The 25,049-nt window shown below is 43.9% G+C and overlaps 2 protein-coding genes and 1 pseudogene across 4 annotated transcripts in view; 1 reads left to right on the top strand and 2 right to left on the bottom strand.

Annotated features, from left to right (window-relative positions):
- Positions 1 to 12,829, bottom strand: part of AP3S2 (adaptor related protein complex 3 subunit sigma 2) — a 42,464-nt gene extending 29,635 nt beyond the window's left edge. Inside the window, exons 1-3 of one of the 2 annotated variants that reach the window (XM_016151601.2) lie at positions 11,353 to 12,024; positions 8,227 to 8,318; positions 7,706 to 7,817 (exon numbers count right to left, since the gene is read on the bottom strand). In XM_016151601.2, the coding sequence (XP_016007087.1) occupies positions 7,706 to 7,817; positions 8,227 to 8,318; positions 11,353 to 11,421 (273 nt within the window). In that variant the 5' untranslated portion in view covers positions 11,422 to 12,024. Of the gene's footprint in view, positions 1 to 7,705; positions 7,818 to 8,226; positions 8,319 to 11,352 lie in introns of both variants that reach the window. The other variant, XM_016151603.2, reaches the window with a different exon arrangement.
- Positions 1,415 to 2,705, top strand: LOC118611420 (annotated as a pseudogene).
- A 237-nt stretch (positions 12,830 to 13,066) lies between the features above and the next one.
- ARPIN (actin related protein 2/3 complex inhibitor) lies at positions 13,067 to 22,850 on the bottom strand. Of its 2 annotated transcripts, none has more exons than XM_016151596.2 (6): positions 22,684 to 22,850; positions 21,292 to 21,367; positions 18,577 to 18,709; positions 17,689 to 17,895; positions 17,179 to 17,342; positions 13,067 to 16,338 (listed from the first exon to the last, which is right to left on the bottom strand). In XM_016151596.2, the coding sequence occupies exons 1-6, from the start codon at positions 22,773 to 22,775 to the stop codon at positions 16,330 to 16,332; spliced, it is 681 nt and encodes a 226-aa protein (XP_016007082.1). In that variant the 5' UTR covers positions 22,776 to 22,850; the 3' UTR covers positions 13,067 to 16,329. The 2 variants fall into 2 exon arrangements, with proteins under 2 accessions (XP_016007082.1, XP_036087843.1); XM_036231950.1 differs by lacking the exon at positions 22,684 to 22,850 and adding an exon at positions 22,091 to 22,554.
- Between the last annotated feature and the right edge of the window lie 2,199 nt (positions 22,851 to 25,049).

Raw genomic sequence — 25,049 nt, 5'->3', positions numbered from 1 at the left:
GATAAATCATTTCCATTATTGTCGAAGGCATAAACTGGTTTTGGAATTTTTTCAAAAGGTTAAAATTCATACAAAGCCTATTGTACATGAAGACAAAGGTAGATTAAACTGCATCATTATCTGTCTTAAATAAAGTACATACTTTCTATAAAAAGCAAAGATGGGCTTTTGCTTTAATGATGAACAATAATGGTTCTAGAATTGTGTGTAATTCTGAATAAAAATGTATTCTCTGAAAATTGTTTCCCACTTATTGCGAACTTCAACAGATCAAGTTCAAAGGCAAATCATGATAAAAACTGCCATTGTCTTAAATTCTGCAGAATGAGTTTCAGACAAGTTACCATGAAAAGTCACAGTTGAGAAACCTAGTGAAACACAGACAGTGAGACACAGATACTTTGGGTTTCAAAGTTGAGAAAACTGGAGTAAAAATTTGATTTTAATGGCAATACTTTCAGATGCTCTAGGAAGAGCCCCAATCATGGTGACAATAGCAGGCTGTGAAAAAAAATCACTGTAGCTTGTCACCAAGTAGCCTCCATACCTATAGCTCCCTCACCTGGGGCCACCAAATCCTCTTTCTCTCCCTCTATTGTGGAAGTCCCCCCCTCTTCCCTGTTCTGGAAGGTTTAGGGGTGGGCACACTTCATTGCACATGTGGCCTCCCAAGCCAAGAAAATATGATTTTTGATAAAGTTAGTATTTTAAATTGGTGGGGAAAAGATAAACTAGTTGACAGTATTGGGATAAATGACTATCTTTTGGGGAAAAAAAATAAAAGTAGTTACCTATCTGAATACAGACATAAAAATACCTTATAGCAATTAATGAGCTAAATGTAAACACTAAAAAGCAATGGCAGATCACTTTTGTGCCACCTGGGTGTCTTGTGAGAGAGATTTCAGTCTGTAGAAATCACCTTCTGGGTGGCTGGTATTGTTAAAAGTAGCAAGTGGAGGCAGCCAGGACTCTGGACTAAGATGCCCAGGGCACATGTGAAGAGAGGCAGACTGTATTTCTCGGCAGCACCGTGTCAAGGGGCCGTTTTCATTAAAGAGGATTAATTTCCTTTACCCTCTCAATGAGTCTGCTTGGGCTGCAATAACAAAATACCACAGGCCATGTGGCGTAAACAATCAAAACTTATTTTCTCTCAGTGTTGGGGCCTAGAAGTCCCAGATCAAGGTCTGGCAGGATCAGATTCTGGTGGGGGCTCTCCTCCTCATTCACAGACAGCCGTTTTCTCCCTGTGTCCTCAAAGGGCCTTTCTTTGCTTTGTGCACATGGAAAGAATGATCTCTGGTGTCTCTTCCTCATGTTATAAGAGCACCAGCTGGATGGGATGGGGGCCCCACCCTTATGACCTCATGTAATCAACCTACTTCCTTAAAGGCTCCATCTCCAGATAGTCATGTTGCTGGTTAGAACTTCGACACACGAATTTTAGAGGACAAAATTTAGTCCATAACAGTTGGGTTCTCAAATAGGCTAGTGATACATAATGAGATGGAATAGTTTCAGAAAAGACACTCCCAGACAGAGATCAAAAAAGAGCAGTCAGATGTATCTGTTTCTCTTAGAGCCTCAAAACACCATTATTCAAGATCACAATCAAGGTCAAGAAAAAGAAAACAAAGGAACCAGAACAGAAGCAAAAAGCATACGAATACATGAAGAGACTGAACTGAAGATGCTGCAGACTCAGACAGCAAAATAATAAGGCATGAATCTAAAAATAAATTTTCTAAGAAACACAAATCTAAGGAATGACAAAAATTTCTTCTCAAAAGAGAGTGACTAAATTCATCCAAAAATGGTGAGAACAGACATAAATGCAAAGAAAAGTCATCAAGAGGCAGAAGTCACTCAAAATCCAGGTCTCACAAAAGGTGACATCGTGGAGGCACAGGGGGTGGAAGAAGTCTTGCTCCAAGAATAGGGAACAGAAGTCATGATCCAGAAGCAAGGAAAGAAAACTGTGGATCAGATCTCGTTCCTGCTCATGATCAAGACCCAGGTATAGGGGTTGAGGCAGGAATAGTAGGTTGAGAGACAAAGAGAATGGACACGTTAAGAAGATTTAGCAAAAGTTTAAGCCGGATTGCCAGTCCACTTCTCCTGAGAGGCAGAAACACGGCAATGGATGCACAAGAAGCTCCAGCTGGGAGGTTGGGAGAAATGACAAAAACCGTGAGAAAAGGAAATGGTTGAAAACAATAAGATAGCTGCAGCCACTGGAGATTCTGTTCTCAAAGTTGCTGCCCTGTTGGCACCAAGAACACGAGAAGCTCTTCAGCTATGGCTGCTCCAATAGTGGTCCCACAAACTAAAGCTTTGGCAGAGAGCAGAACAGCCGCATCTTATTATAACCCAGGAACTGTGAAGCTAATGAAATTTGCTGAACAAGATAAAAACAGAAAAATGCGTCAGCAAGGCAAGATAGAAGGGGACAAACCCCAGCTTGCTTAAATATGGAATCAATTGAATTTTGAAAACAAGGACTAAAATGTCAAATTTTGAAAATTAATGGGTATTAAGCTTGATTTAGCTCAGTTGATAAAGAACGCTACAAGACTGGGAACAAGGAAAAGAAGTATTTAGAAACCTAGACGCTCAGTACGAGTGGCAAGATTATAAACCCACACATCAAGAGCAATGGGAGCGGGGGTCACATTTCAGTGCGAGGAATGGACAGAGTTTGAAAAAGGTCACATTTTTAAAGTTAGGGACTTTACAGACTTCTTTTCATGATGTCAGGTCCCTGATCACCAAACAGCTAACATTCTAGCTTGCATGGATGTTGCACTTTAAGTTACTGAAAAATATGATTCCCACTACACACGCAAAAAAGTGGTAATTATGTGACACGGCAAGAGGAGTAAGTAACGCTGTAATGGTCACCATCCTGCAATATACAAGTGGTATCAAATCAACACCCTGTACACCTTAAATCTGCACAATGTTATATGTCAGTTACGCCTCAATGAAGCTGGGAAAAAATATATCATTTTTTATAAATATCAAATCATTCTAAACTTCTGAGGGTTTACCCACATGCACTTGCCCTCAGACTTCCCCAGAGGGTCTCTTATGAACTCTCAGGGACACCAAAACCGGACAGTGACCCAGACACTCTGTTCAGCTTATGTTCTCTCAAGATTCTTCACTGAAAAGTGGCAAATCACCTTTTCCTTACAGTTAAGTTTGTGCTTATCACTCAGTTTTTCCAAACTAAGCAAAATATCATTTAGGGAACATACATCACATGCTAAATGAAAAGGAAAGAAATGATGAACTCGAAAGTCTGAGGATGGATACAATGAGCCCAGGGCACACAGGACCTTGAAGGGACTGGCAATGTACTGTGTCTTAATCGGAGGGATAGTTTCATTTTATTGGCATTCTTTAAACTGTATCAGCATAGTCTGCACATTTTTTGTACACGTCTCACATAAACAGGAATAATTTAGAAAACAACAATAATCTTACTGGGATTCTGATTGGGTTTTCAGTAATTTATAATCTAGAAATACTTATATTTTAAAGAGTTTTCCCAATTGGCAAAGGATATGTTTTACTTATTTACTTTGCTCTTTTTTTATAGTTCCAGTAGAGATATAAAGTCTTCACATAAATTTTATACATTTTTTACATTTATTCCTAGGTATCTTATGAATCTCTTTTGCTATTGTGAGTGGGGTCCTTTTAAATATTGTATTTTCTAACTTATTATTGCTAAAGAGAATCTATTAATTTTTACATATTAAACTTATATCCTGTCCCCTTATTAAACTCTATTATTAGTTCTAATTGTTTTCCAGTTGATCATTTTAGATTTTCTGGGTAGATAATTTCATCTATAAATATTATATATTCTTAAGGCTAGTACTGTTTCTCCCTCAAAACACACTTTTGCATTTCTTTGCCACTCATTTTTCCTGATAAATTTTCCCTTCACCAAGCTTTGCAAGATCTGATGGAATTATACCAGGTTTCCCATTTAATCTATTAATTACTACTGTCATTTTTGCTTGATTCTCCCCAACAAAGGGAGGCCTTACAGCTCCATTTATTTCAAGTATTCCTTTATGTCTTTAAGATTTTATAGTTTTATTTGACTCTATGTCAAGTATTCTATACTAAGTTACTTCCCAAACACTAAATATCCTTTGTCACTACTATAAGTAAAATTCCTTTAATTATGAGTTTTCTGTTTTCACAGAAATAGAAAATTTAGTTTTGATGAGTTTATCTCACATTCTGCTATTTTTGCTCATACCAAGTATATTTTTGTTATAACTTTTGCTCTTTTTTTCTACGGACATAATCAGGCTATGTTACAGTGATACCTTGTCTTCCTCTTCTTTTACTATGTTATTTCATTTCTTTTTTTATCATTCATTACAAATGTTTGTCCAAATAGAAATAAATAGTAAGAGACACCTTGTTTGCATGAATGCATGTAGATTTCTCCCCTGAGATAACACTGGCTCTGGCTCTGGCTTTTGGTTTTAAGTCTCAAATTGGCTACTTCTAGGAAAATAAACTAGGTGACCAGGATAGAGGGAAGAAATATATTTTTCACTAGTTTTGGCATATCTTTTGAATTTTGAACCACATAAACGTATTATTTCTTTGGCAATAAATAGTTTATACTAAATAAATATGCATTAAGTAATCAAACAAAAATGCTTCCTATTACGATTTAAGAATATTTCAGGCATATAATTTGGATCATTTTTCTCAGTTTCTACTGATGCAATATATTTTGTTCACTATTTTTCTTACTCCTGTAATAGAGTCTAGGAAATTTTCCTTGTTAAACTGACTTGTATCCTTGGGATACAGACTACTTAGACACAATGAATAAGTCTTCCAGCATGCAGTATTCCTGAAGAAGAAAGAATTTTAGAGCTAGGAAATAACATCTAATATACTTATAAATCAAAACAAACATACATTCAGAAGAACAGAACATAAAACAAAAACCTTAAAGCCAACAAAGCTTAAATGATCTGTTTAAAGCCACACTTAAGAGAGTCAGAAACAAGGGCCAGGTTTTGTGACTTCTTGGTCCAACTGATTATTGGCTAAGATTTTATTTAATAATGTAAATCAATACTAATACTCAATATTTGAGTAACATTTTCTTTTTGAGATGATTCTGTATTACAACTCATTTACTCTGTAAAATAAACTTTAGTATGAGTTTTTATTGGATTTAAAAAATAAGTTTTGTAGTATAGAGGTTTTAGTGTACTTCAACACTAAAAAAATTTTTAGTAGATCAGGAAGTCAGTTTTTTAAAAAAATCTTTCTTTTTTCCTCCCAATATTGGATTAAGTGTGTTTTCTTTGGGTATTTTTCTGTAGTCAACTATCAATTATATTGGTAATATAACTAACTATACATAGCACCCCCTAAAAACATTTTGATGTTTTCTATTTCTTTTATGCTCCTTATATTAGACTAATTGTTTTATTGTCTTTTGAAAGATCAAACCTCTGAACTCCTATTATTTTCACCTTTTACTTATCTATCCAAATTCAATGCATATTAAATATTTAATATATGTCCATTACGTTAGAAAGTTACATACCTCTTTTTGTCTTGTTAATATAGCTACCTGAAGTGCATTTCCTCTAATAATTGCATCTCGATTAAAAAACATATTATCACTATATTTCCTTTATTTTCTAATACGCTTATTATATGCACATTTCTACAGCATTCTATAGTTTACAGTACTATAAAGTACATTGTCACAATTGAATTCTACAATCTAATACCTCTATATGCAGATGGTGGATACATGACTCCAACCCAGGTTTTCTGATTCTAGATCTTGAGCTCTTTCTATTATGCTTCACTGACTCTAAATGTCCACTCTGACTCAGGTGTTAAGAAAGCACTTAAAAATATTAGAGATGAGGGGTTTTTTTTAAGATGCTTTCATTACTTATTTATATATTTATGTATAACAAGTGAATATGATGGATGAAATTTTTAATTAATCAGCTTAAATCATTTTCTGAATGTGAATGGGTATGAATAAATAAAATTTAAAAGCTGCTCTAAGACCATTACCTTTTAGAAAAGTCTGGAGTATCTGAAATGAAAAGACAAACTCGAAATTTCCCTTTATTTGTCCCTACACATATGAAATTTAGTTTTAAGTTTATCTTAACCAAATAAAATATAACTGTAAGCATGTACAGTTTATATTTTATAGCTAGTTTTCTGTAATTGTTCATTAGGTTTTTAAAAATCTTATTTTTAAAAAAATCCTTTTTGTGATTTTTTCAATTGTTGATTAAGTTTTTTTTTGTTAAGTTTTAATGCAAGCTTCTACTTGAGTGCTTACTACTTAAGTAACTTATTCAAGTCACTTAAAAGAAGCCCACCTAGAATTACATGTACAAAATGATGGAACTGTACTAAATTAATGGTTCCTAAGCTAGGGTTCCTACAGATCTCTGTTTCCATTATAGTAATAAAAAGAATTCATAAGCCATTTCTAATTTTCAAAAGCATAACAAAAATCATGTTTACCTATGTCGAGATTGCAGAGACTAACAAAAACAACTTTGTTTTAGGCTAAAATTACAAGTGAAAACAAATTTTTAAATATCATTTTGTTTACCTATGTCGAGATTGCAGAGACTAACAAAAACAACTTTGTTTTAGGCTAAAATTACAAGTGAAAACAAATTTTTAAATATCATTTGGTTTGATAGTTGAAAAAAATTTCAACACATGATGTAATATTGTAATTTATAAGAAACTGGCTTCCCATATCCTTGGAATTTCCTGAGTAATAAAGGTGTCTTTTGTTTATGTTAATAAGGTGACTTTTGGAAAACACCTATGGATGGTGGTTGATGAGGAAACCAACAATGAGTAGAGGGTTGGAACTTGCAGTCCCAGCCTCAGATTTCTGGAGAGGGCAGAGGGGTTAGGGGTTGGAGATTGACTCAATCACCAATGTCCAGTGATTTAATTAATCGTGCCAATCCAAAGAAGCCTCCATAAAAACCCAAAAGGACAGGGTTCTGAGAGCTTCTGGGTTGGTGAACATGGGGAGATTCAGAGAGAATGGAGGTGCACCTAGAGAGGCATGCAACCTCATGCCCTTTCCCCATACCTTGCTCTACGTATCTCTTCCATCTGGTTGCTCTTGTGTTACATCCCTTCATAATAAGCTGGTAATCTAGTAATTAAAATGTTCCTCAAGAGTTCTGTAAGCTACTTTAGCAAATTAATCAAACCCAAGGAGGAAGTCATGGGAACCTCTGATTGACAGCCAGTTGGTCAGAAATACTGGTCTTGCATTTGGTGTCTATCTCCAGATAGATACTGTCAGAATTGAGTTAAGTTTACGGGACACCTGGCCAGTGTACACGGAGAACTGAGTTAACTGCTTGGTGGCTGAGGTGAGGGGGACACACACACACTGGAACTGGTACCAGAATCGGACATGAAAACCAAGGGCAGTGAGACGGCTGGGTAGAAACCAATGAATCCAAAAGCTCTAAGTTTTTAAGGGTTGCTAAGGAGCTTTCTTACAGCACCATCTAGTGGACATCTGGCAACTTTTACCAGCATCAATAAAGAGACTGGCAAAAGGACCTACAGGATGGTTACTCAGAAATCCAGGGCAAACTCTCTAAAGTGGCTGCCATCATTAGCTGACTACACATACCTGGATGAGGTCCAAGATCCCAAGTTCACTCTCTGATGAATCCACACAAAATACAAAGTAGAGGGTAGCATAGTGCCGATAAATCAGTTTGTAGTCTGAGCCACCAATCAAACTGTGGGAGATGGGAAACATTTAAATGCCTATATCTTAATTAAACATATCAAAGAGAAACCCTGTCCCAAGGAATGACAATGGACCCCATAGAAAGGAGGAGCACAGGACAAACAATAGGCCATTTCTACCAGGTGAACACAACCAATTCTGGCAGTGGTGCCTAAAGCTGCTTTACCTCACCTTCTGCCCATCTCTCCAGGAACCAAACGTCTAAGTGAGTGATGTCTGAAGCACACTCATTCACTGGCTTCCAAACAGAATTGAGTCTCTCTCTCAATAAATCACGCTAAGATTAGCTGAAGCTGCATCAGATACAACCTGACACTTGAATACTGCCTGACCAAACAATAACGATGAAGGCCAAAGGGGAGATACAAGGAGAAAACCGAAGCTGATTATTTATCTACCTTCCACCCTCCAAGAAGTTACAGATGTTGTCATCCCTCTTGAGAACTAGGTGGAAGGTCTCTCGAACAATCTGCTGTTGAATTTCTTCTGGCTGTGGAATAAAAGAAATGAAGTGAATCAGCGGAGATGCCTGAAAACACATCCCATTGATGGAGATGGGCAGGGTGAGAAGTGCTTCCAAGCTGGGAACGATCTGGACATTTGGTACCAGTTTCCAGAAAAGATAAAAATGATGAGTAGAGAAAAAATAAAAGGGGAATGTAGGGGAAAATGGGTGACAAGACTCTGTTACAGGAATCATGATATATTTACCAATCTCATCACTAACCATTACCACCATCCTGAAAAATAAGCTGGTATTTCTTCATAGTTAATAACCAAGGAAAGTAGAAATGATAAACTCTGATGCGAGGTCAAAGAATAACTAAAAGACCTGGTCCTGAAATACTTTGTGTTCCCCTAGAAAACATCTATGCCAGGGTAAATAACAATGTTAATAGATAGGTCTAACACTTTAAGGAGGTCAAGATGTAATCATGTGCATATTTTAAAAAATGAAATTTGCCATCTTTTCTACTGGTAATATAGGTATTTCTAAAAAAGAATGGGAGCAAGAACCAGTCATTACAAAAGTAATTAAAAGCTTTAGACCAGGTGCTCTGAAAACTCCAAGTGTAATGAATCACCTGGGAATGTTATTAAAATGCAGATTCTGATTTAGTAGGTCTGGGGTAAGTCCTGAGACCGTTTCTAACAAGCTTCTAGATAATACCAATGCTGCTGGTCTGGAGACCATACTTTGAGTAGCAAAGCTTAAGAAAACCTTCAGATCGAAGTTGCCCTAAGAGTCAGAAAATAAGATGCAAGAAATGTTAATCTCCTTCTTTTGACCACATTAAATTTAGGTTTGAAATGGTTAGTTATTTAAAAGAAATAGAGGAAAAAAACAGAGAAAATGTCATTGTGGACAAATTATTTTTTGTAACTTTGACTTGACATGGGCATACACTGGCTCTCAGTAATTACTGAATAGATGAACAAAAACTTGCTCATCACTGGCCACTGAAAGTTTGAGTAAATCAATCACTACTTTCCTGGTTTTCATTTAAAGAATTCACAAAGTTCACAGATGCCAGGAGTTAAAGGATTAACTGTACACTTGGAAGTAAAAAACATGCTAGGCATCAGCAGTTTTTTAAACTGACATAAACATCCTTCAAACTACAGCCTTTTATCAGACTCTAGGGGGAGTGGCAGAAGTCAGTGGAGAAGTGGTATGAAATAGTGAGGCTACCTAATTTCTAATTCAACAAAAATGTAAACTACCAATTGCTTACATGCCTCTATTATTTTAATAATCCTTCACACCTTCCAGTATTCTGCAGTTTCCAAGGTAATTTTCACTTGAATTAATTTGGTTCTTATAAAAATCCTATGTTCTTCAAAGAGATACAAATAGCCAAGAAGGACATGAAAAGATGCTCAACATCACTAGTCATTAGGAAAATAGAAATTAAAACCACAACTTTACACCCACTAAAATGTCTTTAATCGAAAAGATTAAAAGACATTTTAATAGGGAGGTGGAGAAAGTGGAACTATTATACACTGCTGATAGGAATGTAAATGGTACAGCCACTTTGAAAAACAGCTTGGCAGTTCCTCAAAATGTTCACCATAAAGTTACCATGTGATCCAGCAACTGTACCTCCAGGTAGTTAACTAAGAGAAATGAAAACACATGTACACACAAAAACTAGTTGTACATGGATGTTCACGGCAACATTACTCACAAGAGTCACAGGTAGAAACATCAACTGATGAATGGACAATCAAAATGTGGCACATCTATGCAATGGACTACATAATTCCATAATAAAAAGGAAGAATCACACACCACGACATGGATGAACCTTGAAAACATATTGTACTAAGTGAAACAAACCAGCCATGAAATACCATATACTGTTTGATTCTATTTACATGAAATGTCCAGAACAGGTGAATTTAGGTGGAAAGTAGATTAGTGATTGCCCAGGACTGGGGGACTTGATACAGAATAATTGCTAATGGGTAGGAGTTTTTTTGGGGGGTAAGGAAAATGTCCTAAAATTAATTATGGTGATGGCTGCATAACTTTGAGGACCTACTAAAAACCACTGAATTGTACATTTTAAATACATGAACTGTATGGTATGTGAAATATCTCAATAACACTTTTTTTTAAAGAAAAATTTACACGCGAAATACAAACTGAGTAGTTATATTGAATGCTAATATTTTTACCTCAATATGATTACTTAAAATGTAATCTAGCCTTAAAAAGTTCAATGAAAACGGGTAGTTTTTTTCTTTTCATTTCTAATTGACATAAGAGGAAATAAAGTCTAAAAGAGGTTTAACTTGTCAATAGACAGAAGGGTAAAAAAGGTGGAGTTAACACTTAAATATAAAATTTCTTTCCCTCCTTTGGTTTCACCAACCCAACAACTATGTCTGTAACATTTTGAAACCTTGCCACGAAAAAATGAAACGTTAGGAGGCAGGAGGCAAATAATTATGTCTGTGTTTTTCCAGGGAAACGCTTTAGGAAAATTCAAGTTTGCACTATCATTTATTAAGCTCTCACGCAGCAGCAGGCATAATTTCTCATCATTTGCCACTTTTAAACTGACTTTGTGCAACTCTACAGAGTGAAGGATAACCATTCCCCAGGCAGTCACAACACTGAAACGAAATTATTCCAAGAAAGCACTTTTTTCAGACCCTCTGGCTAAAGCAAAAACTCTGAACTGCATATTTCTTCTTTCCTGTGAAATTCAGTTTAACAGCCAATGCGATTAAAGGGACTTCAATCATTCAAGTTCCCAATGAGGCACGCCCCCGCCCGGTCACTAATAGCGAGCGCCCTGTGACCCGAGGATGTGTGTCACTAAATGGCACAGAAATGCCAGGGTCCACAAGGGGGTGAGAGAGAGCAGGGGGCGTGGGGCAGAACGGACCGACTTTAAGGAGCATGAGGGTATGCACGGTGCAGGCGGTACCCGCGTGCGCCGTCGGGGCCTAAGGGACGGAATGGGATGCGGGCGCCCTGAAGGGACGTAACGAAGCTGGGCCGCACTCACGAAACGCTGGTAGAAGCGGACCAGCCGCGGCTTCCCGTGGTTGTTGAAAACCATAATCGCCTGAATCATCTCGGCCAGCCTCGACTCTCTTCACAACAGGGGCTTCCAGAAAGCATCAACTTCCGCCACAACAAGGACACTTCCGGTTGGTGCACTGCAGAAAATGGCCGGCGGAAACTTCCCCTGGTGCCCACGGGCCCGACGACATAGAGTCCGACTTCCCAGCCCGCCGCGCAGAAAGCTCCAGGGCCCGCGGCGCGCTCGTGGGCGCAGGGCTGGTGCCGACCCACAAACACTGAGGCTGAGGAGGGCTGTCACCTCGGCCAGCATCTGTAAGCCAGTCAGTGCCCGGCCAGGACGCGAGCCCAGATCTATGTCCTTTGCCCAGATCGACCGCTTTGATGCAGAAAGCCGGGCCCGGCGCAAAGCAGATCCAAAAAAGAGAAACAGTCCAGCGAGAGCCTCACTTCTCACCGTCAGCGATAAACCATACAGCCCTGCCTTCTCCTTAACACTTGCAGAACGCTAATTTAGCCATTCCCCAGTTGGGACACGTTAAGGTCATTTTTATTTTTCGGTATTACAGCCCCCGTACCTAGTGAATGGTGGAATCAAGGGATCTTTAATGCAATTCCATTTAAAAGGTACCAGCGATCTCAAATTGGTAAAAAAAAAAAAAAAAAAAAGAAAAAAAAGAAAAAAGAAAAAGAAAAGAAAAAAAAAGAAAAAAGAAAAGGCTTTATTTTAATGACAGTCGGGATGGACGTCCCTACATTGCAGAGAGAGCTGGAAAATGGAATCACCTATCCCAAATGACTGGCAAGATGTATCGAAAGCCTTTAAAATAAATAGAATGTTAGACCCAGCGTTTCTAGTTTTAGAATGTGTAATAAAACTATTATGGATGTGTGAAAAGATTTAGTTGCAAGAACGTATATCTCAGCAATGTTATTACAGGGAAAAATGGGAAGCAAGCTAATTATTTCAATGTGAAATTGTTAAATGCATTGATCTACATCCATCTGAGAAATATTAGTTATTTAAAAACATGTTGTGAAAGATGGTATGGGGAAATGTTCATGATAGCTCTGTAAGTGAAAAGACTACACAAAGTACATACAGGGACACCCCACTTTGTAAAAACTGGAAGTAGATACCAGAAAATATGAGTAATTGTGTCTGGTGGAATGGCAGTATCATGGTGTTCAACACAGGCGCCTGGAACCACAGTGTCCTGATTATAACCCTGGCTCTGGTGACCGCCTAGGCACCTTGGGAAAGTGTCTTCATCTGTAAAACTGGCATCATGTCAGTTTCCTTTACTATAAAACTGGGGTTCTGCTACATGAAAAAAAAATGTGTTCAGGCAGTTTTGAACACAAAAGGAGTTACAAGCACTTGGGGCCGTACGTGGTATATAACTGAGCACTATGTAAGTGATTTAAAAAATGATAGAATTATATATGCTTTTAAAAATTTTTCTAAAATAAATGTTTACTCTTATAGCCAGAATTTTTTTAATTAAAAAAAAATTCAAAGGCAGTAAATATGCACTGAAATGTGACAAAATATTTTAAATGTTAAGAAGGAATACCAAAGAAACTTCTAAAACAGAAAAAGAATGTGGGAGACCTAGGTTTACCAACTATCAAATCCTGCTATGATAGTTCAAATTGGCAGTATAGGGAGACTTATTGAAATAGAATTGATAATGTAAGCGTAAAATAATTTAATATGTGATATAGGAGACATCATAACAGGAAGGAATTCAATGAATTTGTTGGGATAACTGAATAGCAATTTGAAATTAAGCAATTTAGTTGTCTCACTTCATATCCTTCCACAAATTAAAAGACAGAGTGGATTAAAGTTAAATATAAAACCAGATAATAACCAAATGAAGAAAATGAAATTGAGTAACATCTGAAGAATATAAGCTTAGAAGCCGTAAAAATCACAAAAAGTCATCAGATATGTCTATATAAAGATTTTGTTTGTGAAACCAATTTTTAAAAGTGGAAAAAATAGAAAGGGTGTTGTTAAAGTGGGCAGTTATATGTAAAATATACATGACTGATAAACGAAAAAGACCTACTCTCTAAGAGATAAATGGGGAAAGGAACTGAGTAACGAAGGAGGAAATACGTCTAGGAAACAAATATAAAAAAATGTTTAAGCTCACTATTAATGGGGGAAAGGGAAAATTAAAATTAAAGTATTAACTTTAAAATTATTTTCGCCTTATCAAATACCATTTTAAAAATGTTATCATACCCAATTCTGGCAAGTGTCACGTGAAAACGGTCCTCTCCTACACTGTTAGCCAAATTATAATTTAGAACAACCCTTTTGGAAAGCAATTGGCAATATAACAAGACCTTTACGAAAAATTCCTAGATTCACAGTAATCTGATTCCTGGAAATCTACCCCTAAGGAAATTACCCAAAAATATAGTGGGGAGGGGGCTACAGAGGGAGATGGATGGGTGGGTGAGATTAAGGGGATTATATAATTCACAACAGTTCTTGACACATTAATTACATTAGCTCCGAAAGGGGACCAATAAATTACCCCAAAATTGGACAATGGTAGAGCTATTTTAAATGGTAGTGAATCATAAAAATGCTTATGAAGACTATAGCAATATGGAAAGTGATCATACAACTAAAAAAGGATTATCAAATGTCATGTGTAGACATAGTATGATAAAAACCACAGACAGAAATTAATATTCCAGGAAAAGGCCACTTCCCCACCTCCATTGCTTTGCTAGTGCTGTTCTCTTGCTGCAAAGTCCATTTCTTTCTCTACCTACCTGAATTTCTTTCCATCTTCACTGTCACCACTATAGACCAATCCACTCTAGCCTCTCACCCCAATAACTGCCAACAGTCTCCTAGTTGGGCCCATTGTCTTCAGTTTCTCTGTTGTCAACTGATCTTTGAAATCTACAAATCAGATCTTCTCACTCTCCCTGGGATCACTGGCTTCCTGGATGTTAAAGATAAAGTCCCAAAATACTTAACATGCTTAAGATGCCATGCCCGATCTCCAGCCTCATCTCAAACACACTGCAGCTCCCACTCATTCTCTGAGCTCTAGCTAAATGGCCTTTTCCTTCTAGGAATACCCTCCTCCTCCGCCCTTACATAAGACACCAAGCCCATTGGTTGCCCAGGGCAACCCCCATTGACACACTGGGCCTCCTTCTTTGGAATGGTGGCCTGCTCATCCGAGCTCTGTGCAGCAGGATGCCCTCAGTGGTCCCTCTACCCCCAGCCAGTGTCCCCGTTCTCCTCCTGCTTAACCACTTCCTTGGCCACCCCCATGGCTGAGGTCCCAGCATGCTCAATAGTGGGCCAGCCCCTTTCAAATGCAGGACACCAGAGAGGCACCTTCTAGCTTAAATGAAGTGTGAGTCCCAAGCCTTACAGTTTGAGCCCAGGCTCAAACATGTAAGAAAGCAAAGTCAGAGCCATTATAATAAATGTTGAAAGCACAGTATTACCTGATCAACTGCTGATACTGCAGGACTGATTTCAGCCTGAGCAGATCAGCAGTCAAGGGTTTAGGCAGGCTCCCTAAAGTCTGGGGATATAACCCTGGTTCACAGGGCCAGAACCTCTCCTAGGTCCTCTGTCCAATGCCCTTCTGTAGGCCAAGGGTTCAGGGGATGGGGAAGGAGCAATAATTTTGCTTCTGTACGCTCTGGATTGGAATCTTGGCTCTGCCACCTATTAGCTGTGTGACTCTGGGCAAGTTGCTTAACATCTCTGAGGCCCCCTTTCTTCTCTGTAGTATATATGTAGGAGCAGAATAATCCAGTAGTTAAGAATGTGGGCCTTGAACTCCGACTGCCTCGGCTCTCTCCTCTATACATGATCAATGGAGCCTCTGAGTTTCAGTGTTATATGGAAAAAATGGAATAATCACAGTACCTCATGGTATTATAGTGACGATTAAGTAAGATATTGCAAATGCTTAGCACAAGTACTAGCACCCAGAAGCGCTCATCAGTCAGTGGCTATAATTATTACCAAAGAAAACACCCAGTGCTGTTTGTCTCAATAATTGTTAGTTCACCACCATCTCCTCTTTCTCTGAGGCAGGCAGGACCTATGTGTCACCGAGTCCCTACTCATTTTTAGGACACATAGATTTCTTGCTCAGCTTGAAGACCCTTTACACCCGGCAATAACCCAGTCAGTGTAGAGGAACCCTTTTCTAAAGATTTACTCATTCGTAAAAAGACCTCAAGGTACAAAACAACAACAAAAGAGGTGTTACCAAAACATGGCCTGGTAGAGTGCACCTGAGAGATGGGGACCAGCCAGCCAACCCTGAGCGCAACAGCCCCAGGAAAGCAGCCAGGGAGGTGAGGAGGCAGGAACCCCCAGGGCGGCAGAGACCTGAGGGAGGAATAAACAACTGGCAGTTCTCGGGGAAGAAAAGGGCACAGGGACAGGAGGCCTGAACAGGAGGAGAACAGAGATCACCGCACTCAGCGCTGGGGGGGGGGGGGGGGGGGGGGGGTGAAGGAAAGCAGGAAGCACAAGAACAGAGGAAGGAGCCCCGCTAACTGCTCTGAGCCATTCTGCATGAAAATGAGGGATGTTCCCCAATTCTGCACCAAGGCCAGGTCCAGTTCCCCTGCCGGCCCTGGGGAACTCGCCCACCACCTGCGTCCAGGAACAAGGCTGCCACTCAGGGCAAGGGCCATCATGAAAATGTCCAGGGAGGCTGAACTCACATCCAGGGATGGACCCTCCATGAGTCACAGCATGGGGCCCCACTGCTAATGTGGTGGACTTGGATTTGATCTCAGCAGAGCTCGTTCAAATGGCGTTCCACGGTGGCTCTAGGGAAGAACCAGGTAAGACTGGCAGACTGCTTCTTCCAGCTCCAGAATGGAAGTTGATGCAAGAAATTCTCAGCAGCGCTGGTTGGCCCTGGAGGCACTCCATCTCCTCGTAAACTCAGTCGTCCTGGGGGCCACGTAAAGAGACGTGAACAGAGCACATTTCATACAAGTCGTAGGACAAAAAGGGTTTGATTGAGTGGTACCGGCAGGACCCTCAGCCACCTGCCATGGCCTCACCGGCCTGGCACCTCCAATTGTTTTTTCAGTCCAAGATTCACTTTATGAAGACAAAAAGCAATCTAGACCCTGTACTCCACCTGCCCCTGCTTTCTCTGGCAAACATCATCATCTTCATCACTTAAATACACAGCCCATTTTTCTGTGAATTTGTTTTTAAATGTCCAATTTGCAGCCTTTTGACATCAATTCAAATCTTGAGGTGAAATATACTCTAGAAAAACAAATCAACTGTGAGTAGGCTGAGGATAAACTAGGGGTTAATCCTTGGCACACACACACACAAAAACTATTAAGGACCAAGTCAGCCATTTCCAGCCATTTTAGGCAGGGAGCCCAGAACAAAGGAGAAAAAAACTGCTCATTCAGCTGCTCAACTGCCTCAGCACGGCTAACGTATTCACTCGAGGTGACAATGTGTGGAGACTTGATGTTAAATCTCATTGGGTCTCCTCTGCTGTCAATTCTTTCCATGTCTTGCTTTTATAAATCTCGAGGGCCTTCTTGTAGATTGGCGCAGTTTGGACCCACCAAAAAGAGAGGCCCCAGGTTGTCACCCTTCACATCTTGAAGGAATTTTCCTGATGCTAACATGTTCTTGGGAATTCCAAGGAATTCCACCAAAACCGCTGCATCCTTGTCCTGCACCCAACCACAAACCAAATACAAAACTGCCAAGAGATAAACCTCACCAATGACAAGTCCACAGCTGTCACCCTTTACCTACCCACTCCTCGTCCTCTGCCCCGTCCCCCTGCTCGCGAGTCTCCGCCGAGGCCCGCTCTGAAGACTTCTGGGCCATGATGTTGTCTGTCCAGGATGCCCCTGTCTTTCCATCACCAGCGAAATTACACTTGGTCACTGTTCCGGCCTCAAGTTTGGCTAATGAATCTGAAAGAAGGTAAGAAGTCAAATGGCCTCTTTCCTTGTGGTGGAAACATAGTGGGGACTGGCCCATTCTGCTGGGGTCCCCGAGGCCCTGGGTGAGACGCCAAGGCACCAGACAGGAGTGGCCACCCACAGGAGCCACAGGATTGGTTGGCACCCCAGGATCCAGAGTATCCAGGCTATTGGCCTTGAGACTTCGGGAAATAAATCTCAAAGGGTCATGTTCCCACAGAGGCCAGATCTCACCTGCTCCCATGAGGTCTAAGCAGGAGGGGGGGACTTGGACAGAGGCCCGGAGCCCCTGCAGGCCACATGGGAACATCAGGTCACTGAGGGCTGCACTGCTCACCCAGAAAGGGGCTGTCGCCTCGAGTTTTCAGCCGTACCCCAGCCCCCAGCTCCAGCTCCAGCGCCTCCATCTCTGACTCAGGCATCCAGAATGCCACCGTCTGCGCAGGAGTGAGGCTCTCTGTCAGCGCAAGCAGCTCTGGCTTGTTGACCAGCTCCTTCAGTGCCTCGGGCGTCAGTCTGTCAGTGTCTCCCTTGGCATCCACCTCTGCAGGCACACAGCACAAGAGGATCAGTCCCACTGTAAGAGCATGCACTTAAGGAAGGCCTTTTAGGAGCCAGGTGAGCGCAGAGTGCTTTACATGCTCACAGTCACCTGCAGGTAGGACTCTGAGCACCTGCAAGGACTCCTCATGGAGCCCAAGGCAGAGGAGTTACAGGCATGGACTCTGGGCCTGGCACACGGAAGATGCTCTGTAAGTGTTCAGAAAATTAACAAGCAACTGAAAGCATGAATGAATACAATGAGAGAGGGATGAATGGATTCCCACTCAACCTCAAAATCTCCTTACACTGGGACAGATAGCAGAGGTCCTTCCACTGCCAAAACCGGGAAGAGGAATGAAATCACCAGGGGCCCAAGAACCAAATGAAAATTTTATCAAGAAAGTGGAGGCCACCAGGGGCCTGGCCTGGGCTCTGCACAAAGGCAGCTAAGAGCCCAGAGCCAGGTTCATGGACGGTTCTGCCAGTCGGCAGGAGTTGGGAAGACCGGCCAGGCCTCTGGGACTGTGAATGGGGGGCAGGAATTGAGCCAGAGTGCCCTCAGGCCATTCATGGGCATTCATGAATTTAAGACCAACCATGCTGAGAAGCCAAAAGAGCCCTGGAGACAAAGGAAGGCCACCGTGTAGCAGGGTCTGAGGGAGGAAGGGCAGAGGACACCTACTGTAGGACGACATGAGGAAGCCTGTGTTCACCTTCCTGGTGGCACTGAAGTTGGGCTCGATTTCATTTCCCTTGGGATCAAACTTACGACGATGGATGCGACTAGGCCGGATGTACAGCACGTAGTAGCGTTCCTGGGGGCCAGGCAGAGAGAGAGTTAGGGGGGCTGCTCCACACCCCCACTCTCAACATGCATACTCCCCATAGGGCCCCGACTGCAGCCCTTCCCAGCCTCACTCTCTACCCCGAACCCCACCTCAGATCTAAAGATAGTCAAGCTGTGCAGATGCCCCACTCCGATATTCATTCATTCATTCATTTGTCCATTCGTTGATGTGTTTAGTAGCGTACCTGCCACACATAACCAACCATGCTAGACACCCACGGAAGGGCGGGCCCACGGACCCCAAGGCCTCGACACAACCAATACAGAAAGTACAGAGACAACCATAACCCAAGTGCCAAGGGCCCCAAATACCAGGATGCAGCTAAGGCACGCTGGAAAAGGCGCTGAGAGGGCGCTGAGTGGGGGCTGAGTAAGGGCTGCCACTGTGCCTCTTCTAGCGGATATGGGACCTGGGGTAAATCCTCCTAGCCTCAGCTTCCCTTGTCACTTGGGAAACACAATGTCTGCTTTCAGCAATGTCCTAAGGGTTCCACGAGATAACGAAGCCGCAAGCACAACAGAAAGCATGAAGTGCGCTGTAACGTGGGTGCCAGCAGTCCTAATCACAGCGAGTGGGTGAAATGCTCCCAGGGATGGGAGAAGAGGAAACCACCTTCTACGAGAAACAGGGAAGGCGACATCTCAGAGGTGGAGAAAACTGCAACTATGGAAACAGGTGTATGAAGAGTGTTAAACATCTGGGACAGGTATGTGTAAGTCGGGACCCCGTGTGCCTGTATGAGCAACACGAGGCCCATGGAGGCCTCGTGAGAGCCTAGGCTGGGGATGGAAGAGGGATGGGTTCGAGACAGGCCTTGAGTTGGCATTTGGAGTTTGGATTTTACTAGGCAAACGAGGAGGAATCCTAAAAGGTTTATGAGCAGCAGCGAGACCCTCAGAGATGTGTTTCAGGAAACAGGTTGGCAGCAGGACAGGGATGAGCGTGGAAGGTGGCCAGAAGGCAGGAGGGGCAGGTGCCAGATCTTATCAGGACAGGCTGAGTTCCTGACAGCCAGTGCGAGGTGAGTGGACATGTAAAGAGGAAGGAAAGGGAAGGGAGGGGAAGAAATGGCCAAGGTGGAGCCTAACAGGACCAGGCACTAGTTACCTACGGGAGGGGAAGGAAGAGACGGTGGAGGTCTGGAGGCCAGTGCTGGGGAGAGCTACTGCACTGTCATCAGGAAGGGGCACTCAGAGAGGCAAGTTTGCAGAGGGGTTGAGAGTGCCCTGCCCATCCAGAAAGGCCAGCCCCACATCAGTGTGGGATTACTGGGGGGCTTTCCGGGTAGGAATGGCAGGGCTTCTGCATGGGTGTGCCCACCGTACTGATCCATGTGCTAGGGAGAGGAGGGCACGGCAAAGCATCTCTTGGCATGAAATTAGTGCACAACTGGGAGCAGAGGCTGTTCCCACGGGGTGCAGGGAAACCGGTCCTGAGTGGTACCAGGAGTCTGGCCCACCTTGAAAGGGGGTTTGGATGAGCTCCGTCTGGAGACCAAGGAGATAAGGTGGTCAGCACATTGGAATGGAGCTCCTTAGAAGAGGCGTGGACACTCAGAACTGGTCCTCGGGAAAGACGTGCAGGAAGGACAGGATGGTGAACACAGGTGCGTCCTTGGACAACTAAGATGGGGTGGTGATAAAGGGCGTGACCCCGGGAGAGTGAGAGGGCAAGCCTGGAACTAAAGCCGGGGCAGTGTCGACCATGTAGACTTGACACTGGAAACAAAGGCCCAGGACAAAGCAAACCTCCTCCCACCCATCCACACATAAAGGCCCGGGTCCTCACCAGTGACTTGCTTCATAAAAACCCAGCATTCCAAAATGCCCAGCCACACACAGTGATGTTAAAAGATGAGCGAGCCCATGCCAAGAGATTTGTAACTTTGCAAATGGAGTCACTTCAAGGCTCCTAACAGCAAACTCCATCAGTACATTTAAAGTAATTCAATCCCCAAAAATTCAAAGTACACATGACTTCCTAGGAACAGAGCTGGTCCCCAAAGGGGAAGAGCACTGCTCACCCCCGACACATACAGGCCAATACCCCGGTCTGACCTTGTCAATCAGGACAAGAGGACAAGCAGTGGGAACCACTGGACCAGGGGACAGGAGTCTGGGCCCTCAGCCCTCCCAGAATAGTCACTCATCCTGCCAACCCCAGCATCCTGTTCCAGGATTTAGTGACAGGACCTGTTTCGAGGGCCTTCCAGCCCACTCAGCACCCACAGCCTTCATCCTGAACCACCCACCTCACCCCCTCCTGCTCACAACCTTCTCAGACCTGGCCCCAGATGTACCACCTGGGCTCAGGGCCTGGTCTGTCTTCTCAGCAAAAACCCAGACCCTCCCATCTATCCGCTGCCCAGCACAACCCTAAGTGACCCCTTTTGGCTGCTCATATCCTGACTGACCTCCCACCTGCCCCATGAGCCCCTCAAGAAAAGAGCTGAACCCCAAGTCTTGGCACTGGCTGAACCAAGCATAGGGAGCTGCCTTGGCAGGTGAGGACCGTGAAGCCAGTGGGTGCCCCCAAGGAAGCATCCTCACCTTCCTGCCATGGGCATCTGAGATGCTGTGCCGAGATACATCAACCAGTTCTCCCTCCAGCAGGACGCCATTTCCCCTGAGGATGAGAGAACAAGGGGGGTCAGCTGGCTCTGCCAGTCCTCAGGCAAGAACCACAGGTTGGACGGCCCAGGTCAGAGTCTGCACTGGGACAGAAGGAAGTCTCACGCGTGTCCCCTATTCACCTGGTCCCTGCAAGCCCAGTACTGAACGGCCCCCTTCTCTGTGCTTCCCACATGAACCTCCATGCCTTTGAGAGTCCAAAAGGCTGGGGTGCTGCTCAGAAAGTAGGAGGGACCATGTCAAGCTACAAGACCCATCGTGGCCCCTTCTGCAGGAGGTGCTCTAACCAGAGCCTGTCTTATCTACAAAATGGGAGAGTAACAGCGCCTCACTCTGCTTCTATGACGACGACATCAGAACAAGAAGGTGCTTGGTAAACTATTCAGTGCTTACTAAATATTAAGGATTTCAGTTCTTTAACCAAATTTCTGGGGGGAGGGGTCTAAGTTGCTATAAAGTATCTCCTTTTCACCTGTTTTAAAGCAAGCACTCTCACATTCCTGTTCTCATAGCCACTTTAGGGGTGGAAAAAACCAGACTCAAGCTGGGTGGCCAGCCTAAGATCACAGGGTCCCCAGTGAGAAGAGCTGGACCTCACTTCCCCAAGCCAGCTTTCATGAAAGCAGATGGGCTTCCTTCTCTGGAACCACAGAAACGGGAGAGGGGTGGGGACAGCCAAAGGGATGGGGCCAAAACGTTGACAAACCGCAGTACTTACTGGCCCCTGCCCACTCCCTCAGCCCTTCAATTCTTCAGTGTTTTAACTGCAAATAGAATGGTCCATTTGTTCTTACAACCTCCGCCCCTGTGAGAGCAGGCCTGGCCCTGCGATCCCACAGCGGCCTCCAGGTAGGCCTTGCCCTCCCAGGCGGACTCCCTCCCACGGTTCCGGTCACAGAACGACAGTGTCCCTTCTGGAGCGCGGGGTGGGGGCGGTGCAGTCCGGGCAAAGGCCTGAAGGAAGCCACAGCGGTGTGGTTACAGCCGCGGGGATGGGGTGGAGACCAAGGTCGGCGTGAAGCGAGCGGCCGCGTTCCTGCTCCGTTTGCGGGTCGAGACTCGACCCCCTCCCGAGGGTACGGGGACAGCAAAGGTTGTATCGAGCCGATCAGTGTCTTAGGGGGTGCGCTCCCGCAGGGGGGCGTGCGCTGGAGGAGCTTTGGCACGCCCTGCCTTCTCTCCGGCCCGCGCCCCGGCCCCGGGCGCCCCCTCCCCGATCCGGGTGCCCCGGCTCAAGCTGGGCGGGCGGGCGGGTGGAGGCCGCGGGTGCTGGGGGTGTGTGGGGTGCGGGGAGGCGCGGGCGGGGCCTACCCCTGGTGGGCGGCGGGCTCCCAGGCCCCGGGCAGCCGCGCGCTGCGCACCGCCTTGTTCCGGAGCGCGCTGTCCTGGTAGATGCGGCTCATTCTCCCCAGGCCGCTGCGCGGGGCGGCGGCGGCACCGCGAGGGCACAGCCGGGAGGACGCGGCGAAACTCGCGATTCCCGGCGGCTGATCCGGGAAGGGCGTTCCCGGGCGGGCCTTAAAGGGGCCGAGCCCCATTCCTGCCCGCCCGGCCCGCGCGCGGTGGGAGGGGGCTTCCGGGAAGACCCGCGGCTAGGGCCTTTGCACGTCGCCTCTTGTCTCTGCCTCTTCCTTGCTACTAGGGGGAGGCCCTGCCCCAACACACGCACAAAGGGGAAATCGAGGCCCGGAGACCCCATAGGATCGGCTCTGAGACAATGAGTTTCCAGGGAGCAGGGATGGAGAAAAGGGTTAGCCATTGGGGGGGCGGCGTGGTCAGCACAGCAGCTGTTCTTTATGTCTCGCCGCCGAAGGTCCCACAGAGGCGGAGGGAGGGGTTCCAAGCCTAGGCCTGATCTACGACATACCTAGGTTTGGATCCCAGCTGTGCGAGCTTGGGCAAGTTCCTCAACCTCTCTGAGCCTGTGATGCCTCCTCTGCAAAGTGGGCCAGTATCCGAAGGGCTGTAAAGATGAATAAACTCGCCACTCCACCCTTCCGCAGAATTCTGGAGCCCCTGCCCAGCTCCCTACTGCCCTTTGTCCAGGTATGTACCAGTCTAGGAGTGCGTTGTCCAAGCCTGGGTGCCCGGGTCCCTTCTGACTCCGGGATGGTTGCCGAGTCCCGGTCTTCTTGTTTGACTCCTCCGTGCCAACATCTGGGGCAGGTGGGCCCATTAATGGAGTCCAGGAGTGGCCTCAGGAGCATTCAAAGGGGAGGTAGCCAGGTAGATACCTGGGAGCCCAAGGCGAGCTTTCAGTGGTAGAAGAAGCACCCTGTCCCCCAACAAACATGACTGTCATGGGTCTTGGGCATGTTTGTTCCCCAATTGAAAAAATTTTTAAATTATATTTTAAGTTGACAGAAAGATGAATATATTGTTTTATATTAAAACATTTTCTTTGGTCCTCGAAGCCTTTTTTTCCTTCTGTTTTCAAAAGAAATTAAGATAATTTCATGGGCACTGTGCCTAATGGATTGGTCAGCCTGCCCCCTACCTGGCCTACCTGGCTGCTCCAAAATGTGTGAAAAGGAAGGGCACAGAAGAACTCCAGTGGGAAAGCCCTCTGAGCAGCACCGTCCTTGGGCTCTCTCTCTCCAAAATTCCCCAGGCTGTGGAACTTCTGTAACTCAGTAGCAGGAAAAAAAAAAGGAAAGAAAAAGGCAAAGGAACTGACCAACAGGTACATGAAAGGCTGGTCGATGTCACTAATCATAAGGGACATGCAAACCAAAACCACAATGAGCTATCATCTCACCTCACACCTGTCAGAATGGCTATTATAAAAATGACAAAAGATTAGTGTTATTTAGCAAGGATGTGGACAGTAGGGAACGCTTGTGCACTGTTGGTGGGATTATAAATTGATGCAGCCCCTATGGAAAACACCATGGAAGTTTCTCAAGAAATTAAAAATAGAACTACCGTATGATCCAGCAATCCCACTTCTGGGTATGTGTCCAAAATAATTGAAATCAGGATCTCAAAGAGGTGTCTGCACCCCCACGTTCCTTGCAGCATTATTCACAATAGCCAAGATGGGGAAGCAATCTAAATGTCTATCAATAGATGAATAGGAAAAGAAAGTATGGTACAGGCACACAATGGAATATTATTCAGCCTTAAAAAAAGGAAACCCTGCCATATGCAAGAACATTGAGGACCCTGGAAGTAAAAGAAGCCGGACACAGAAAGGTAAATACTGCATGATCTCCTTTATGTGAGGAATGTAAAATAGTCAAACACACAGAAACAAAGAGTAGAAGGGTGGTTGTCAGGGGCTGGGAGAAGGGGAAACAGGGCGGTAATAGTCAGAGTACACGAGATGACTCAGACCTGGAGAGCTACCCTACAGCATAGCACCTGTAGTTAATATTGTATGATGTACTTAAAAATTTACTGAGAGGGTTGATCTTATGTTAAGTGTTCTTATTGCATACACAAAATAATAATAAATAAATCAAGACGACTTGAGGAAACTTTTGAAGATGCTGGATGTTGTTTATAGCATAGATTGTAGCTGATGGTTTCATGGGTATATTCTTATTTCCAAACTCATCAAATTGTATATATTAAATATGTACAGATTTTTGTATGTCAATCATACCTCGATAAAATGGTTTAAAAACCGATGAAACAAAAAGCTCCCCAAGCTGGTCACAGCCACCGGGATGGCA

Source organism: Rousettus aegyptiacus, unplaced genomic scaffold, assembly GCF_014176215.1.
Source record: "Rousettus aegyptiacus isolate mRouAeg1 unplaced genomic scaffold, mRouAeg1.p scaffold_m13_p_14, whole genome shotgun sequence".
Classification (NCBI taxonomy): Eukaryota; Metazoa; Chordata; class Mammalia; order Chiroptera; family Pteropodidae; genus Rousettus; species Rousettus aegyptiacus.
This window is presented reverse-complemented; position numbering and strand designations above follow the sequence as displayed.

Bases quoted from the DNA above. Each gene is read 5' to 3' on its own strand.
- ARPIN (XM_016151596.2), bottom strand. From the start codon at position 22,775: ATGAGCCGCATCTACCAGGACAGCGCGCTCCGGAACAAGGCGGTGCGC. The intron at 18,710-21,291 runs GTGAGGATGCTT...CCTGGCCCCCAG, and splicing joins CAGATGCCCATGGCAGGAAG to GAACGCTACTACGTGCTGTA. The intron at 17,343-17,688 runs GTGAGCAGTGCA...ACCTTCTTTCAG, and splicing joins AGGCGACAGCCCCTTTCTGG to ATTCATTAGCCAAACTTGAG.